General features: G+C 35.5%; 2 protein-coding genes across 2 annotated transcripts; one reads left to right on the forward strand and one right to left on the reverse strand.

The window, feature by feature from the left end:
- Positions 1–18: 18 nt before the first annotated feature.
- On the forward strand, positions 19–5076 carry LOC133692099 (uncharacterized). Its single transcript, XM_062112791.1, has 6 exons — positions 19–1558; positions 1724–1804; positions 2258–2926; positions 3231–3308; positions 3388–4458; positions 4583–5076. The coding sequence occupies exons 1-6, from the start codon at positions 52–54 to the stop codon at positions 4876–4878; spliced, it is 3702 nt and encodes a 1233-aa protein (XP_061968775.1). The 5' UTR covers positions 19–51; the 3' UTR covers positions 4879–5076.
- Positions 5077–5562: 486 nt separating this feature from the next.
- LOC133692100 (cellulose synthase A catalytic subunit 2 [UDP-forming]-like) lies at positions 5563–12841 on the reverse strand. Its single transcript, XM_062112792.1, has 14 exons — positions 12340–12841; positions 11499–11694; positions 11149–11384; positions 10914–11010; positions 10612–10798; positions 9228–9494; positions 8788–9133; positions 8379–8516; positions 8139–8264; positions 7842–8054; positions 7489–7753; positions 7073–7269; positions 6614–6964; positions 5563–6520 (listed from the first exon to the last, which is right to left on the reverse strand). Exons 1-14 carry the CDS (start codon positions 12418–12420, stop codon positions 5939–5941), a joined length of 3282 nt encoding a protein of 1093 aa, XP_061968776.1. The 5' UTR covers positions 12421–12841; the 3' UTR covers positions 5563–5938.
- Positions 12842–21051: the final 8210 nt, after the last annotated feature.

The raw sequence follows: 21051 nt of genomic DNA on the forward strand, positions 1-21051 counted from the left end.
TTGCAACGAAGATTCAGTGGTAAAGCATCAACTGGAGTGAATAGTTCACCAATGCTTTTTGAGAAGCTTGGTGGTTATAATGAGATGAATGCAATGAGAAACTGTAGCATTGATGCTTCCATTGATGTCCCTGTTAGCAAGTCCCATGAAGCTGTTATGGTCATGGAGAGCGGCCGAAACATGGATGGGGAGTCAGATGCTGAACGAAGTGAATTTAAGGAAGAAAAATCAGGATGCGCTGTAGAAACTGTACATGGTGACGACAATGTTTGCCAGAAGGTGTCTGCAGAGGCAAATGCTTCCAGTTTAACTTGGTTAATTTCTAAAGAAATGGAAGGTTTTGAAGGGAAAACATTTGATATGATGATGGGCCGTCCTAGTGACTTCCTTATATCAAGTAAAGAGTTGGCCAGTGGTAAAAATACGGCTAGATACCAGTGTGATCAGGTTGTCAGGAAGGAATCTGTAACAGGTGCTCTCTTGTTTGAGCTTTGTGACCGCAGCAGCAGTGATGAGGTGGCTGGCAAAGCTGATGCAACTTTGACTCCAACCATTTATAAAGAACTCGAAAGTTTTGGGGGAAAGAAAGTTGGATCACGGGGAAACACTTCTAAGAGAATAGAAGGAATTAATATGTGGACAGACCAAGAGATCATATCTGTAGGCAGCGATTCCAACGCTGACACTTTTACACAAGGTATGAATGATGGCTTTGATGAAGAAAAAACTGCAGAAGTGAGCGATGGTGATCTTTATGATCATATCAGTAAATATGGTGAAGCAGCTGACAAAGAATCACTGATTATGACAACCGAAAAATTGGACATGTCGGACACACAAAATGAAGGAACTGCACAACGAAATTGTCCCGTGGGGCTTGGTAACCTATTTTCAGATTATGGTGGTGAGTTTTTGAAAATTAATGATGCTGGCCGCAATGCTTCCCCTGACATTGCTTCTGCAGATTGTGAGGGTATTGATGAAACATCAAATGGATTTATGGGCTCTGAGCTTGAACTTGGAGTCAAGGCTGGTAAATTTGACAATCTCAAAGAGGTGAATGCTTTAGAGCTAGAAAGAAGTGCTTCCGTTTCTTTAGAAAACCGTATCTCTATGGATGTCATAGCTGCATTTAACGTTGAAAAGATGGAGGATGATTCGAAGTTGTACCAGAGCAACATTGATGATGAGAAGGAATACAGCATTGTTTCTCTTCCACAGGTTACCCCGAAGGGCATTGCAGAGCACTCAGTTGAGGAGGGACTTCTTCATGAGAGTAAAGATGATTGTAGTGCTGCATTAAATGATGCCAGCAAGAACATTAAGGCAGATAGAGCTGGGTCAGTGGCCGTAATTGGAAAGATTTGTTTTGAGAAAACTGAAGGCTGCACCAAGTGGACTGAAAGAACACCGATTTCTCCACAGATACCTATAAGTAGCGGGAAAAAGGCTCAGCAATCTTCATTAGAACAAAAATTATTTGCTGAGTCTTCTGGAATATGCGGAATAGGTTCAAGTACTGATGCTGTTTCAGAGCTGAATGTTTTATTATCTCATGGTAAGTAGTATCTGAAGCCTGAATGTGTTACTTAATACTGAAACTTACCAGATAAAATCCTTCCTGTGGAAGATTGAATATTTGAAAATGACATATCCAATTGATCTTCGCGTCTGTTGTTTGTAGTGTGGCAATTTGGAGTTAATTTCGTTTTGTTAGTTGCAGGAGAAAAATATAAATCTCATCCAGGTAGCAAGTCAATCGGCAATGAGGTAGGACTAAAGGTTATGGCTTCTAACGACAGAGGTGTGTCTATAAATTAATTTTTCATATCATCTCAAGTATTAGTAACAATTCCTTAGAATCAAATCAGAGTCGTAAACTCTTACAGAGTATGAAATAATTATTGATTGTAGGCGTTTGTGAAAAATCGTTCAGAATGAAATGTCGTTTTCTTTCTTTTACGCTTCTCAGACAGTAGTTCAGCCAAGTATGTATATATATATATATAATAATCTGATTGATTGTATCTCTCCATCACCACTCTTGTCCTGGGTTACAAGTTCCAAAAGGTACGCTTTTTTGACACAAAGGGATAGGATCTATTAAGGATTCATCATAGAGTTCCAAAGGAATTTTTTTCCCTGTTCTCAAATGACATAATTGTCGATTAAATTAGTACATTTAAGACTCTTCTTTACAGTCATTTTCTAAGAGCATTATTTCTTATATTTAACAACCTGTCTCTCTTGTTAACAGAACAAGTACCCCTAGAGCTTCTCACTGGATCTGATGCATCTGCCTTGTTCACCAACTGGGAAGTGAATTTGATCCAAGGGAGTGGAGAAGAAGATCTTGTTGAAGAATCTGATGGCGAAGCCTCGAAGGACAATTTGATAAGCAACGATTCTGAGCATACTGCATGGATGAACAAAAATGTTGAAGAAGTCTTGTTCACCAACCGGGAAGTGAATTTAATCCTAGGGAATGGAGAACAAGATCAAGTTGAAAAATTTGATGGAGTAGCCTCGGAAGACAATTTGATAAGCAATGATCCTTTAGATGAGGATGTAGCAAAGACAAGCATAAGCAACGATACTTTAGATGATGCTCCTCTTGACTTAAAAGTAGACAATATCTATTATTCTGACATCCAAGATACTTGTGAAATAGGATCGGGTGCAATAGACAAAGTTAGCTCAGGAGCCGCTGCAAAGATGGACATCCTAGAGGAAGTGGTTAGTGGAGGGATTCCACAAACAGTTATTCCAGCTGAGGCATCACAGGAAATGGCAGAAAGTCCGCTACAAGAAAGATTTTTATGCTGCAGCAAATCGGAAGAAAGCCTGTCTCCAGATACCCCTAGTCGCTTACCTGAAATCACCTCAGGTGCTTCTGTGGTACAGCGAAATGGTCCAGAGTCTTATAGTGAGTGTTTCCACCTTACAATCCTGAAATCTTATGTTGATTTTTGATGTATACCAAACGTCTTTCTATATTGATAGGCAAGAGATCTGATATGAGATCCGCTGACTTTTGATTACTTCATGACATGTTCTTCGATTCAAACCATAGTTTTTTGCCCATCTTGGATTGGTCTATAGAATTAGCTTCACACCCGTCTAGCTCTTGGGCATTCCGGTTTGCATTGCTAGTGTCGGATTATTCTCCAAGTAAAGCGACATGAGATTACTTATTGGTTTTTAATTTTTTGTACGTTGTTGTGGGACAGAAGGTGAATTTGTACCACAATTATACTGTAAGGATATGAGAAGTCACGGAGGAGAAGAAACAACTTGCGATTACAGAGGTATGATTGTTGACTATGTCCTTATTGAACTTAGTATCTAATGTAATTGGCACCTTGATTTATTATGATTGTTTTGTAGGGAGCATTCCCACAGAGCAGGGTGAATTCCATCAAGGGGACTTCAAAGTTTTAATAGCACAAAAGGTCGGGGCTGAGGAAGTTAGAGAAGCTTTAGCCACAGATGATACCAACCTAGAATCCAATCCCAGTGATCCTCAGGAAGTTGCTGTAGAGCAGGCTAATGAGCACCCAGACGCATTAAATGAATCACTTCTCATGGTTGGCCTTGATTATCCGACTCAAAATCAGCAGTCATGTGGGTGTTCTCTCCGAGGAGATTGTAAACACGCATTAAAAGAGAGAGAGAGCCACTCCATTGAGACCGAGGCAACAAATTGCTTGCATCAGCTTGATGTAGGTGTTTTCTCCGAGGAGATTGTAGACTTTGGAAATGGCTTTGTTACTTCTACATTCAAACGTCAGCGAGATGTCGATTCTTCCGCTGGTACTTCAGTCAGTGCATTTCAGCATCGTATAACAGAAAATGATGCCTGGGAGTTGAATTTATTTTTTGAAGAGAACGAACAGGATGAGAATCAAACGTCAGGTGCACGGTTCTTGCACACCAATTTGAGAAACGAGGGTGCTGGGAAGGTGTACGAAAATATAAATGTTACTGAGCAAGCCGCTATTCAAGTTGATGAAGAGCAACATGGTGAACTATGGCAAGTAATGGATGAGCAAATTGAAGAGGAAAAACACGCATACTTTTCTGTTTCAGATGAGCCCAGCTTTGAAGATGTCGAAGGTTCAAAGAAGCAAGACTGTGCTCTTCTCGAGATTGATAGCATTGAAGAACGTATTAACTTTGAGAATCATCAGAATAAATCTGTGAATACTGAGCATTCTTACGATTCCAAAGAAAAGGAAATCTTGATAGATGTTAATGAGGTAAATGGTTATCATGATGATGTTTCATCGGAGCAAATGGGGGAACGCAATTCCAGCTACTTAAAACAATATAATAATGAGAGCCTCAGTGTTGAAGACATCGGAGTAATAGAGAACTTAAGTGTGAATGTTTCATCCAAACCAAATATATCCACATTGGATCAATCCACTGAAATTATCAATTCAACTAGCAGTCAAGGTATATGAAAAAAAACAAAATCTTGCGATTTCATGTTTTCTTTGTTTGGACAGTGTTTTAGACCTGATCTCACAAGATGACGTCCAAACACCGGACTAAGATCTTTGCGTGTATTGTTTTGCAGACATTGCTGTCAGGGATGATCAAACGCATCAACTGAAGTTGCCTTCATCTCAAAAAGGGGTTTCATGTGACAAAGAGGAAGAAACCCGTAGTTCGGACGCTAAACAGTTGAATTCGTCATTGGTTCGAATGGAGGCCAGGAAAACTGGTTTTGTTCAAGCAACTCCTCAGAAGATGGTCACTTACACCGGCATGAAAGAAAACCTGGCAAGTATCAAGATGGAGAAACGGGGTAACATGACAGCTCCGAACCCATTATCAAAGAGGCGGGCTCTGGGGAATCTCAGGAACAATTAGATTTAAAACGGGCCCTTCTGGTTTTCGGTTGGTGGTTTCAGGTTTTCGCGTTTAGATATGAGCATATCTCATGCATCTTTTACTGGCATATGAATACTATATGTTTTGGTTGTTCAGCAGAATTTAGATTTGTTTGTGTAATCTTATGCTTGAACGCCTCCGATTTCTTGAGCAACGAAATACTTGCTTATATTTATATATTCACTGTACCATAACGCTATATTGTTTCATCATATTATTGCACGACTGGCTGATGAAGTTGATGTAGAATCATGTACAGAATCTCCTTCGCATAAAGTTAGCCTCTGGCAGGGTTTAGATAATTATGGCCTCAGGCTTAGCACTTCAACCGAACAGGAACAGATGAATAACCAGTCCCCTGCTTCAAGAGATACCTCTGCATACTGCAATGGTGGTTTACCGTTTATTTATTTATTCCTTTGAGCTATAATATAAAACTCAGATGTCACGCAAATCATCAGGCACCAACAATCTCAATTTTTGCGAGGTTTTCCAGTACAAATTTCATGAACAAAGTGTCGTGTGACTTCAATTTAGTCAGTCAAGACCCGTCAAAAAAGTAAAAAGCCTGGACGGAAAGCTTGCAAGAACTTGCGTCGGAGGCATTCAGAACAGTGATGCTCTTAGCAACAACTTTAATTGAAGACGCAGCAGAATACAAGCTGGAGCAACACATCTCAATCCAATTCTAAAGGGAAAATTCAGGTAAAGTTCTTTCCAACACTGGAAGGGTACATAAATTATATCAAAACAATTCATGTTCTCTCATATTACACACAAGATCTTATAATCAGCAAAAAAAAAAAATTACACATTTATCAAATGAATTAATGAAAACTAGACAAAACAAATGGCAAAGTCAGTCCTGTGTATCTACACCCACCCCCGCCACAATTTTCATTCAAAACTTATTGCGAGGAATCATGCTTGGTCAGGGGGTGTCTTTTGTCCTTCCATAAAAATCATAGCTCGCTTACGCACTCCTAAAATGACCTTTCTACATTTAACTCGAACCATTTAACCTTCTACGTCATCAGTCTTAATTGCAATCCAACCCACAAACTTCTAAAACAATGCCACCTTTTGACACAAATGGGTTGATTCGAACCCATAGAAGTGTTAAAACAGAAGCTAGAAGAATCGACCAAACGACAATAATGGTGGGAAGCCTGTCTTGTTTCCCTAACCACCCCTTGAGGAATGGGTAAAGGTGAACTATAACCCACAACGCGAAGAATAGCTTACCAAAGAGTGGACCCCAAGTCTCGTAACCATTGTTGATGGCATCGGAAATTCCAACTACGACTCCAATAATGTTTATGATAAGCAAAGTCATAGGAGGGATCAACAAAGATGTCCATTTAAATAGATAGAGATCTGAAAATTCTCCATCATCTGCTGCTTTGGAGGTGACAGTGAAATTGGTGTTGACTCCAGCCAGAACCTTCAGAAGACCCTGGAAAAGAGCAAATAGATGCGCCGAGGCACCACCAATGACCCAGAACTGCTCATTTCTCCACCAGTCATGTATGCCAACACCTCCCCACTGCATTTCGAGGATACCAGTTGCAGCTATGGATATGAAGAGAGCCATGAAAATGATACTAGCATAGTTACTAATCTGTACACCACATGAAAACAAGATTTATAAGAAAGCCTGGAAACTCACAATATTATTCAATTTATTTGAGAAAGATATGGGTAAAGAAATTACCTCCGGAACAATGAATTTCCCAGTAAGTAGACAGACAGCAGGTAAGGTACAGTAGGCAATCAAGGGGATCGATGTCAAGGGATAAACAACAGAGTTTATGTAAGAGAAGCGCTCCAACCATTTCAATCCACATCCATATCCATACCATATTGGACAATGTCTACTCAATAAAATCTCAACAGATCCCAGCGCCCATCGGAGAACCTGGTGTAGACGATCTGAAAGGTTTATTGGAGCTGAGCCTTTAAATGCAGGTCTTTTTGGCATGCAATACACTGATCGCCAGCCATGACAATGCATCTTGAAGCCAGTTAATATATCCTCAGTGACAGAGCCATAAATCCACCCAATCTGGAACATCATGACAATAAGACAACAGGAAAGTCAAATGTCAATTCTCTTTGAAATGAAGCCCTATTAGCTAAATCATAAAATCTGGAATATTCATGGCATGAATACCTCTTTCCCCCATTCAGTTTTATCTTCATAACCACAACTGATGACGTGAATGGCTTCTTTCAAAAGTGACGCAGAACTTGCTCCTTTTGGCACTCCTCCATCTTCCATAAGCGTAGACGCTATGAAAACCGATGACTGTCCAAATTTTTTCTCAAATTTTATTTGAGGCATCAAGGCTGATTTTTCATTATCTATTCCTGTAATCAAAGTTTGATAATCACAGCAATGGTCAGGATTTTGTACAGTCTAATGCAAGCAAAGAGCAACATAAGACGAGGGACTAATTTGATTGGCTATGAGAAGTCAAGAAAGATTAATATCCATTTTAAGACAGGTACCAGAGTGGAGATTATTTAATCCTTATATGAAACTATTGATATTTTCAACTCTGCGAAACTATTAAGTGTTATTCATACCTTCAATTCCCTCCTCGATATTTTCTAATGCATGTATCTGCTTAGAAGCATCCTTGCTCTTCTTTTTTTCATTTGATTTTGATTTCTTATTCTTCTTTTTAGATCGGCAGCAGCAGCAGCACCATTTTGGCAAGCAATTGCATGTCCTCCCTGGGGGCTTCTTCTTGATAGGGGCATCGTACCCATAAAGTGCTTGCCTCCTGAAGACACATCCAGTACCAACATATATAGGTCCTTGTATGCCATCCAATCCTTTCATATTGATCTGCATTGAGAAAAATGGATGAGCTTATCGAGAAAAAGAAAGCCCATGTGTGTATCAAACCAACATCATTAAGACGACTCTCACTTACATCAAAGAATACGACATTACGATTTGAGTATCTATCATGACGATCAATCCCATCAAATCTTTGTGGAAATTGCACATAACAGATTTTCTTTCCAGATGTCGGGTCCATCATGAAGCACATGGCTTCTCGAAGTGCCTTACTGTTGTTTATATAATGATCACAATCAACATTCAGCATGTAAGGAGCATTTGTTATGATTGCAGAGACCCTCACCTTCATTAACAGGCAAACACAAAATGTTAGAGTGCGAAGAGAATGATAAAATGCCAGAAAAGTTTGTTTGTGAGAGAGTTTTACCAAAGAATTCATAGCCCCAGCTTTCTTGTGGTGATCAAATCCCGGTCTCTTCTCACGAGACACGTAAACTAGACGAGGCAATTCATTTCCCTCAACATCATGAACTCCATTATGACCAAGGAAAACCTGAAGGAGGATAGCAAGCATTAGATTTGCTTGAAACCTCGCTAACTATAAGGCAAGGAGGATGTCTACCCCCTGAAACCACTCTCATAAAGGTTTTCAAACAAAATATTTCACCTGAATCATTCCAGGATGATCTCTGACATTATTCCCTGGCCATGGAGTGCCATCCTGCATTGTCCAACCATCCTCAGGAACCTTCTGTGCCGTGGCAACTAACCCATTTATTCGAACTTTGAACTCTTCATACTCTCTCTGAAATCAACAAATCACAACAAAAAACCATAATGTCAACTGTTAAAATGAAACCAAACTTATTTATTTATTTACGATGTGAATATCATTATTGTCATAAAAATAATTTCAATAGAAAAAGTTCAGCTTTCATTTTATTAATTGAATGCAAAGGCAAGCTTCTTCTCCAGTCACAGTTTATGAATTTTCAGTGCCACCATTTCTGTCATGTACAAGAATGGGACAAGGATGAAATAACAGCATAAACAAATAAAAAGGATGAGCCACAAACCTTCATGGCACGACGTTCCCTGATAAATGCTGGATCTACTCTGTCTTTCAAATAGTCAACCTTCTGAGCAAAATACCATTCTGGAGCTCGAGGTTCAATGCTGAACCTCTTGCAGAAAGGGACCCACTTTCTTGCAAATTCAGATGTCTCAGAGATAGCTTCAAAAGTCAGCATGGCCGCACCATCATCTGAGACATAGCATGCAACTTTTTCAACTGGATAATCTACAGCAAGGATGGACAAGACTGTGTTTGCAGTGATAAGTGGAGGTTCTTTCATAGGATCAACTGTGCTAACAAATACGTCCACACTCGCCAACTCAGATGGCTTCCCCTCTTTCTCATACCTACAGGACAATTAAAAGCTGAAGCTGAAATTCCTGACAATAATAACCACAATGTGTTTGTGTGTGAGGGGGAGAGAGAGAGAGAGAGAGATACCTCAATGATAATCTATCAAGATATGTTTCTCGCTCAATTGGATACCACTTTGGAAACTGATCTAATATCCAAGATACGGCAAACCATATTTCACAAATTACTGATGTAAGCCACAATCCATAGGCATCGTTGACTGGATGAAGAATTCTATAGTGAAAAAAGAGGCCGAGAATCACAAGCCTGAGTATAATGATCAATCTGTATGGACTAATCTTGCTTGAAGAAATTGGTAATTTCCTAGAAAGAGGCTGCCTTCCTTCATCCATCCTACCAAATCATGGTAGACAATTAGTTTTTCTAATCAAAACTTTAGAAACAGCAACTGACAGAATATAAAGGAATGAATGGACCTTCGCTTACTAAATTTGTTTAAAAGCTAAAGTCTCTAAGTACTATACTTGAACAACAACACATAAAATACAGTACATAAAAACCTGAAATAATGAAATGCGCCTGTTTATATAGTTTTTAGAAACATACAGTATCTATTTTCATAAGCTTGGCAAACGCACAAGGGCATCCATGCTAGGAGTAGATTGAGTATTTTTATGAAGCTGAAATGCTAGCACATGGTGTAAAAATTATATTTATGAATAATTCAAAATCATAAAACAGCAATGTCTTGCAGCAACAAATTTTTGCAAGGACATAATCAGTGGTCAAATAAACTTATCTCAATTCTTGAAAACGATAAATCAAGTAATGAGAACTACATTCAGACATTATGACCACATCATTGTTTCAATATAGTAGATGTTAAAAGCGCTTCTTGGATTTGTTATCATTAACAACGGCCACTTTTAGAATGTAATTAAACTAAATGTTTCCTTAAGGCAATAGAAATTCCAATCAATAACTTCTGTTCACATTTAATATAAGATCACAACAACAATGCAATTATATACACAAACCTAGTTCTTCTCTTAGCTGGAAAATGCAATGTAATTGTACATAACGACAACTGTTCTTATTTTGACACCAACTGCAAAAATTATAGCAATTAAACAGTTGCTTGTATTCTTATTTGTTTCAGAAAAAAAAAATGAAGTTGCTAGTATAGCTGTGAGTGCTTGGCATAACTGCTACTATATTAAAATGTCCAATTTTCATACTAACTTTCTTGTCCAGCTGTTTTCCGACATCAGGCTAATGATGAATGAAAAAAAATATCAGAAAAGGTATAATAAAAATCTTCATGACTGAGATTGCTGCTGGGCAGACTATCAGAAGCAGCAAAGTTCGAGAGCAAATAAAGGAACAGTATCCTTACCAAAGATAAAAGCAAAGGGGATTTGAAAGGCTAAATATTAAGCAGTCAAGCTCTTGGGAGTAAACAATAAGGTAACACTCTGCAGAGCAATAATTTGTCAGTAAAAGCACTTACATAGGCAAATCAGGATCATCCAATTCATCTCCACCATTGTTTTCACCACCCTTTCCTCCTTGGTGCTTGACCACCTGAAGTTTATCAGTCTGCTTTTTCTTCCACTCCTCCATTCTTTCCTTCCACGCAACCGTTCCATACCCATACACTGCCAAGTCTTTCTTAGGATCCATAGGCCTTGGTGGCACTGTAGCATCAACAGAAGTAAACACATGCTAAGCTAAGATGAGGCAAAAATCTAAACAGCTGTAAAAGTGATGGTGGTTTTCAGAAAGCTACACGCGACAATTTAAGGAACTTACAAGGCATTGAAGAATCAGAAAACGGCATTGGGTGTATCCGTTTTCCATGAAATGGGGGTACGATAAGGGCATGCTTATCAGAAGAGATTCCGACATCCTGCATCAGAAAACCCAGTCTCATCATATGAACTCAAAATTAGTAAAACTTATAGCTGTAACAAAAAGTAGTATTAAAAATTATAGCTGTAATAAAAAGATGTATATTGAATAGTAAAATCTGAACAATCAAATCCACCTCTTCACCATAGGTCAGGAGAGGAATTTCAGGAGCAACGGAAGCAGAGTCAAACTCCGATGGTGTAGCGAACCCAGAAACATGGGCTTGTGAACCACGACCAGTGTTGAGGCGAGCAGAGAGCAAGGCTTCAGCAACATGGCGAGGGTCTCTCCTGTCATTGACACCAATATCAAATTCATTCTCCAAATCATCCGTATCCTCCTCTTCCTCATCCCCTTCAACTCTAGGACTCCCTGCAATAGGTCGCATTTTTCAGTTGTTCTTGAATTAATATCAAAATGTCACGAAGGGTTTTCGATGAATAAAGCATAAAATTCTCAATATAACAAAGACAGTGAGAGGCTGACCTTTGATACGCTTGTATCTGGTTCGGCATTGAGGGCAGGCTTGATTGCCTTCTCTTCTTTCATACTCATAGCAAGGTCTACACACAGGGAACGCACATTCATTGCAAGCAACAAATGGCTCCCCGTCCACTGTAACCTCTATCTCATCCCCACAGATCTTGCAAATCTGCCCACTTAATTCTTTAACAGAGGTGACCTGGAATTGATAACAGCCATAAAATCAAATCTATAATCAGATGAAGTGAAGACTGCAGAAGTTTATGAAATTTTACTATTCATTTCACTAAAAAAATCAGTAAAATGCACTGATGGGGAAACAAAGTTGCAAACTTTCATGCAACGGTTTCATTGACTGGCTCAGAAATCTAGAGGTAAAAGGGAAAAAAACAGGAACTAATTAATGAAAACTGTTTATAAAATACATTACCGCAGTGCACAAGAAAAGAAATTTAAGACAAAACACATATTTTCAATACTATCATAGTCTATCTACTTAAAGAAAAACAATAAATTAAGCATGACCAGTATGCTTAAAAATCTTCCAAATATTCACTAGACAAGGGGGGGAAATAATGAAGAAAAACCATTAGAATCACTATCACAGCTTAAAGACCACCTGGGATCGTTGAACTTTGCACGAAATCGGTAATCACAGTCAAAACGTAGTAAAGATGGGCAAATGGTGTGTTCGAAATGCAGAAATGGAGTCATACAACCACTTGAAATACCAAAAGAAACAGAGTTTTCCATACTCAAAAGTGTTTAAATCCGCAAAACAATTAAAAAAAAAGGCAGCAGCAGAAGAAGAAGAAGAAGAAGAAGAAATCCAAGTAACACTTACTCTTGCAATTTCATCAGCATTGATAAGAACAAACTCATTTCTATTGTGAGAACCTGCAATGAGTCTCCCTTTGGTCTCCATTTACAGTCCACCACACAAACAACAAAGAAAAAAACCCCTTAAATCTCAACTCGCAGTTCGCAATATCACTCTCTCTCCCTCTCCCTGTCTCTCATCACTCAAAAACGCACAAAACACAAAACTTTATCTCTCTCACTTCCTCTCTCCGTGCTTTCAGCTCACTCTCTGATGCGCACACACTCAGCCTCAAATACAAGAAAGAAAACACGTACTGCTGTTAGAGAGAGTAAATACATATAGAAAGCGAGAGTTTTGCGATTACAATAAAATACTACAAAGAGAAATTACATGCATTAAAAAAAGATTCGATTTTTTCTTCTTTTTTTGTTTCGTTATGTTGCTGGTTGATTCTTTTCTTCACGGACCTCCCAGCTGGGTTCTCTCTGTGAATCTGGTTGGCCTTGATCTGTGACGCCACTTTGCTTGCCAAAAATAATTATATACACAAAACGTAATTTATTTTAGAGAGAGATAAAATATTTTATTGATTGATAGAAAAAGAAAAAGGAAAAAAAATTCAACGCGTAATACACTAAGAGACGAGACAGGGATAAAGACAATTGAAAGGATCAGCTTACCGTATTATCTACATGTGTGTGTCGGTCGGTTTGTCTACCTCTACTGTATACGTATATGTGTGTTGTTTGCTTTACGTTTTTGCATATGTGGGTTTTATGTGTTGAATAGAAGGCGTTAGGGGGGGGCCGTAATTTTGATGGTGGAGTGGTGGCAGGGAGTGGTTGTTGGTGGTGGGGCCAGGGGAGATGCCCCACCGGAGCTGTAGGGTGGTTACAAGGGTGTTATTAGTAATTCCGCATGCCTCTTGGCTTGTGCTGATTTGCGAAGCACTGATGATCGTGATGTGATGTGTCCTTCCTCGATTCTCTCTCACAGTTTGTGTTATTGTTGTCAGTGGGTGTTGTGTCAAATGAGAGAGAAACTTTTTATTTTATATTTTTTTGCCCTTTTTGAGAGAGGAGCGAATAAATGTATTTCTTAAAATTGGAATTATTAATCTAGAACTCCCAATAAATTAGTTCAGTTGCTAAAAAAATAAATAATGAAGGATTAATACTCTCTCATAATGTCTCGACCATTAAATTATACACCTATTTTTATTTATTGAAAATACACCAATCCAATTACTGCAACTATTACTTTATTTTGTGTAGAATACTTTACATATGAACTATTTTTTAATATTTAACTTAAAAGATATTTTCTTGTAATATATTTATTATTTTATAATTGTGAGACAATAATAAAAATAAAGAGAATAATTATTAGAGCAGAATGAAAATATATTACTGTTGTTAAAATAATAATATTAGAAGTGAATTATTATTTCTATAATATTTTTAAAAACTTCACGAGCTAGTAAATATTTTGCAGTACATAAACTAACTTTTAAAATTAATTATAAATATTTTTATTCACCAATTTTTCTATAAAATATTTTATAAAAAAACAAATACATGAAAATATTATTTAAAAAATATTTTACCCAGGACAAAGACGTCCATGTTGACCTCAAAAATAAATTAATAAACTTGCTTTTGTTGCAAGTTTGAAAATCCAACCATATTTAGCTAAAATTTATACTGGGTACAGTTCAAAAAGAATTTATAAAAAGATTATGTTTTGGTAAGTATATTAATCTGGGTGTGGATAATTTAGTTAAATATCAATAAAAAAAATATTTAGTTTTGATATACAAGTCAAATACGCTTTTCTGTTAAACTAAAAGAAAATGATTCCACTAAAATTGAGTGCGTTCTCCAAATTTTGAAAACAATCTAATTCAGATTTATAGATTTTCAACTAAAAAATAACCAAACAATTTGTAACTCAATTATAATTATATATTTTTTAATTAAAATATCACACTTGTCGATCCTCTGCTGTTTTAAAAAAATTTAGCTACTGATTGCTGATTATTTATTTTCCTGCGAATTTCTATTTTTTCAATATCAATTACATCCACTTCCTAGACAAGAAGAAATAAAATTAATTATCATGCAGTGATCCGGTGGTAAAAGATTAAGATCAAGAGATTTATTGTTCCTATAATCTTAAATTCGAGCCTTGTAGTTATTAATATGATGATAATTAAAGATTTATATGATCGTTAATTTTAGAGCCCGTAAAATTAGTCGAGGTATACATAAACTGACCCGGATAATCATATTAATAATAATAATAAATAAATAAAAATCCAATCCCCATTAATCTAAACACAAAATTGAATACTTCTTGACTGTTACAAAACAAAAGGCACTAACGACAATTTTCATTTTAAAATTATATTAAAAATAAAAACAGCAGTGTTAGTATGGGATAAATTGGGAGCTTAGCACCTAAAATATAATTAAATAATGAAACAGTATATAATAATAAAGTTTTGATGAAATAGTATATTTTAAAGATGTTGTGGTTCATAAAAGTAAAATTTTAATAGTGTCATAGTTTAGAAAAACAACATTTGATGTGTATTGTATTTTTTATTAGTGACATTCTCAAGAAAATCATTTCGAGAAATAACTGGATATTTAATTAAACTATTAAATTGTAGCCAAAATAGTCAAACTGTTCTGACTATAAGGTTTTGGATCATTTTATTGTTTTAAACCTGAAAAAATTTATAAAATAATAATTTTACTAATCTGAATTTTTATTTATTTTGTGGTTTTAGAAAGTTAAAATATTTATAATTCTATCAAAACTTGGAAAGAGTTTTTTCTCTATAGAAACTATACCTAAAATTTTATTTTATTTTAAAAACATGTAAAAAACCATAATAACGAACAAATTCTAATTAAACTCAATATATTTTCATATTTTATAATCACAAGCAACATAGGAATGCAAAATAAAAAACATATATATATATATATATATGCAAAATAAAAATAATAATTTAATAAAACAATATTTAAATAATCCTATAATATAAAACATAACTCATCTATCTATCTATCTATATTTAAGTTATTTATTAAATAATTTAGGCTAATAAGTAATATGACTGAATTCATTTAGTTAATGTCACGCTTCAGAAATCAAGTATATAATTATTGCATTTAAAAAACACAATATTTAATCGATATATCGTGAACTATATCATTTTACCAAACATTAGTTAAACATGTGTGTCTGTTTGGGAATGCGGTGCGAACCGCATTCTTAAAATTTTTTTTTTTTTTTTTTTTAAATTATTTTGATGTGCTGATCTCAAAAATAATTTTTAAAAAATAAAAAAATATTATTTTAATACATTTCAACACAAAAAATTATTTAAAAAACACATAGTAACCACACTCCCAATCACTTAATTTTAAAATTTATTATGTTAATCTGAAAAGAAAAGAAAAACCATTAGCACGTGGTCTGTTTCGGATTGACTGACAGTGCGAAAGCGTCACGTGTGGCTAATGAGTTGAAGATGTAAAAAAGATGGTGTTCTGAGTTCCCACCACTCTTGATCTATGACCAAAATACCCTTACAATTTTCCTCCAACCTTTCCTGTTTCTCGTGTAATCGTGTACGTTTTTAATTTTTCTTTAAAACGGAAAAGGTATAGTCTTTCAATGCCAGTGGTTTTTTTATAAGAAAAAACAAACTCTATCTTGTTGACCTAACTGGCGCCTTTAATTAAATAACAATAACGATGGATAAAAAAGTCCCATTACTTGTCCACCCCTCTAACTTCTTATGGTATGTTTTGTATAGCCCTGTAATATATATTTTTTAAATATATTTTCTATTTAAAAATATATTAAAATAGTTTTTCTTCCAGGTTTTTTTATATTATTATACCAAAATCATTAAAAAATACTAAAAAATTATTAGTTTAATATTTTCTCAAACCAAATACATTTTTAAAACATAACCTCACACAATTTCAATCACGGCTTAATTTATCTTCCTGCAGGGTCTTACGTGTGTTACCTTGGCAGGGAAGCAAAGTGGACGTGGCTTTTGTGTGTTGGTATACATAATACATGCCTTTCATCCCATTATGAAATCAACCATGCTCTATGTTAAATGATAAAAGGATCTTGAGCTGTGTGAAGTCGAATAGCCTGCCTTCGGCATGTTATAGTCCGAAAAAACTACAATAATTATAGCTCGGAGTTGCTTCGCATGCTATCAAATGTTAGACGAAGAACGCTGTACGCACACGTCCGTTCAAAATGGTTTAAAATCCATGATCTGGCCACTTATCTCCAGCCAGTTCTTCAATACACAATCGTGCACCATGTTCGAGGAAAACGTCTACTAGATAATTAAAAAATTACAATTCTTTTCAAAGGCAAATTACAGGCTTAGTTGTTCGATCGATGTTTTAGTCTGTTGATCATGATGATTCGGATTGATATGAATCGGTTGAAGATCGATAATTGTAGTCTCTAAATGTATTATTTTAGTGAGCTTTAAAATTGGTTAGGTTCGGTAGCTAAGTTATCTCTTTCATCATCTCCCGATTATCATTTCTTCTTTCAAAATGGACAGTCTAAAATATTTGCATAAATTAAGTGTGTTTCGGTAGGTATTATTTCACAAACTGTTTCTCTTAATTACCTAATCTCCAGCACGCGAACTGAGATGCCAAAATCGACATCCCAACAGAACACAAAATAACAAATGTAATTTTCTTTTCGGACCAAAATAGATTCTTGGCCTTTTCTTCCTCTGTGAACTTAGTGCCAGTCATGATACATAATCCATCCTAACTAATCAAGTAGAACACGCCATACAATTCCCCTTTTTTTTCTCAGCTATCAGAAAGTGACCGAGCAACTGTTGCTCAGAAAAAAATTAACCAAGCATCTTAATTTCGTCCATGCAGCGCAAAAGGATTGTGCTAAAGATATTCAAGACTAGAAAATCAAATCCATTTTTCAAAATATGGAGTACGTTTCCGAGAGGGATTTTAAGGATATTTATAGTTGATGGGTACTGATGCATCACATGCGTATAGTTTTTCTCTCGAGGAGATCGTGAAATGTTTTTTAAGAGATTTCCGGCAAAGCTCTGCAGGTGGGTCATGTAGCGTGGATGCTTCTTCATCAGGCATCCTTTCAATTTCGTATGCTGTGTTGATTGTGTGGACCAAACATACCTGAGATCATCACTGTTGGAAATAAATAGTTCTGCAGAATCTCCTGCTTCTTTTTGCAGTTGCACGGATCAAAATTATTTCAAGGCCATGAATTGCTTCACAACAAAATCCTAATTCATTAGCATATCATATGGGCCAACTTGTCATGAAATCCACATCAAACTGGTTAATAATTTTGAGAGAGGCTAGTTGGTGGTTTAATTATAGCACATATATAGTCCCGAAAATGTTCATTTTCAAGAGTATATATCAATATTTTCAGGAGCTTCGGAGAATGCATAAACATCAACTGAGAACACAAATTAGGCTCAAATGCTTACTTAATCACCAAAAAAATCTCATGGCAAGGAATATTTGTGACCGGTGAAGTGTCTGACTGTCTGTGATTGTACTTCTTATTAGCAGGTATACGATCGCTCATCGGAGATAAAATTTTGAGTGGTGCATGCCGAATTGCTAATATTTATTCCACAAAAGAGAAATAAATATAAGAATGAGAGAGAAACATGAGAAAGAAATTGAAAAATATATAAATATTTTTTAGTCTAAATAGATTTATTTTTTTTATTTTTATTGGTTCAGATATAACATTATAGTAGTTGTTGTTTTTTAAAAATTTATTTAAAATATTAATACATCAAAATCATTTAAGAATACTAAAAAGTAATTTTTTAAAAAAATTTCAACCATGAAAACATTTATTACACAATTATTTGCTGACAGATTAATCTACCCTATATTTTTATGATTTGGCCAGTCATTTTTTATGTATATAAAAATTAATTATACGGGCAATATGTATAAATATATATGGTCCTCGATGCAGATGAGATTTCGTTATCAGGATGTCAACTGGCTTTGGCAGTGACATGGGTTGTGAAAGAAACCTTCGGAAATTAATATGAATTACTAATATTTATTCCACAAAAGAGAAATAAATATAAGAACGAGAGAGAGAGAGATATAAATATTTTTTAGTCTAGATAGATTTATTTTTTTTATTTTTAGTGGTTCAGATATAGTATTGTGGTAACAACTATTTTTTTAATTTATTTTTGATATCAACATATCAAAACAATTTAAAAACACTAAAAAAATTATTTAAATAAAAAATTATTTTTTTAAAAAGAAACTTTTCAACCATGAGAACAAATTAATGGGTAGCATCCCTCATTAATAAATTATATATTTAATCCATTACTAACATTTATTACACAATTATTTGCTGACAGATTAATCTACCCTATATTTTTATGATTTGGCCAGTCATTTTTTATATATAAAAAAATTAATTATACGGGCAATCTGTATAAATATATATGGTCCTCGATGCAGATGAGATTTCGTTATCAGGATGTCAACTGGCTTTGGCAGTGACATGGGTTGTGAAAGAAACCTTCGGAAATTAATATGAAATTTTTTTTGTAATCTCAAATATTCTCATATATGTCCAAGTGCAAACAGGAGTGAGCCCCAGCTCACACTACTGTTTGTCCATGTTGCACAGACAAATCCCTCTGTATTTTGGGTCCCGAGCAATGTTAATGAACAATTTTCTTTCTTTTTCAATATCACAGTTCAAGTAATTGACAGCAAATTTCAACGAATTCCCCCAAGGACACCGTGACATGCATGTCTTATTCAGGCATGCCGACACGGTAAAAAAAACATCACAGGGGAATTATTAACATGTGTTTTGTGAACGTGTTTTCAATTCGGAGAGAAAAAAAAAAGAGGAGAGCTAAAGTAAGGAACCTCAAAGTTTCTCGTAGGGACAATTTAGATAAACTATTTGCTTTTTATCACGCACAGAGCAAATCTTATGGGTTTTTTTTTTTTTTTGAAATGCCACAATTCAAGAGTAAAAGACCCATCTAAGATTAAAAAAATGCTGGTTCTAAAATACCCTTGTGATAATTAATTAAAAATCCTGATCGAGAACTGTTATCATAATTGTGAGGCGTAATCTCGAGGATTGCTTGCTTATGATCAATCAATCAATAAATAAATAAATAATTGTGAGGTTTAATTGCTATGCAACTAATAACAGGGAAACTTGAATGCGTTGTCAAGAATCACAAATAATGTGCACCAAAAGGAAAGCATATCCGTACGCATATATATGCATATATACCAAGCTATTTGGACTCCTGGACAAACAAAATGGAATCAGATTTTCTTTTGGATTCATGTGGCCGATCCCTGTACATCATATACATCCAAGCTATATATTATCATGACCCGTCGTGTCAATATCAGCACTAGAAATTCGTATTGTACATGGATGAGCAGCGATCGAGGACTCCACGTTTCCTTTTCATGGCTGTGAGTTTTTGCAATGCCACACTTTGGAAAAAAGAAAAGGTGATGGAAAAGCAAGAAGGAATCAATAATTGTGAAGAATGTGGAATGTTCAACGGGACACTGGGACCGTACGTGGATTGGCTTTTTAGGTTTCTTCTGTGCAACTCAAGCCGATCCCTACAGCTTGTCCAGTTGCCCCACTCTTCTTTTCTGAAACTTTTGATGGAGATGAACAGATCAGTGCTCTATTGGGTAGTTTCTACTTCAAGGGAACAATATTCCCTAAGCATGGCAAGAGCGTGCTTTTGATGGTGAAAATAATGGCGATGCAATTTATTTCTTCTCTTGTCACCATTAATCATCAGGTGATTGCACGTAGAAATTTGATTTTCTAAGAATCCCCTTCTGGGAAATGTAATTCATTGCAATCAGCACGAGCAATGATGAACTGAACCAATTAGATGTGATAGACTAGTACATAACAAATGCCGATTATAATGTCTGGTCTCTGTTAAATCTCACGTGTCTGGTCACCAGGGAGTTTAATTTCTTTCTCCCTTTAAAAAAAAAGTGTTGGAAAACAAGGAAGTATTTTTCACATAGCTGGTAAAACCTTTCCATTCAAATTTATTTCAAAGAGATTAAAATATCTGAACATCTATTTTCTTATGCATACACAACACCGAGCAATTATTTTCAAGTAGTTTTTATGTTCACATGGTCAATTAATAATATTAAGAATCTTATGTAAATTATTTTTCACAACAAGTTACTCTACGCGAAATTAAGAAATTGTTTTGTTTAATTTATTCAAAATCAAGTAATTTACATTAAAATTAAGAAATTTATAGAAATTATATTCTGACTGTTTTTGCGAGTTGAACCTTGAACAACAAGGTTCAGTTGAAAAGATGTATAAAAATGGTAGCAAAAAGATGATAAATTCCAAGATAAGCCTCCGAGGCTCAGGAGGCAAGGCAATGCTCCTTGAGTTTTGAAAAGAATTTAAGCTCGAATTCCAAAAACATTAAATCCTCATAACACGCAATAATTCATTGGAGCATTGAAGATCATTCAAACAAAAAACTACAGCTAAACATATATTTACAATAATATATCATAGTCACGACAGGGAAATGGTTAAGAATCTCAGCATTATAAGAATTCTTTAATTCTAAGGGTTAGTTCAACTTGTCAGATCATA

Source organism: Populus nigra, chromosome 4, assembly GCF_951802175.1.
Source record: "Populus nigra chromosome 4, ddPopNigr1.1, whole genome shotgun sequence".
Lineage (NCBI taxonomy): Eukaryota > Viridiplantae > Streptophyta > Magnoliopsida > Malpighiales > Salicaceae > Populus > Populus nigra.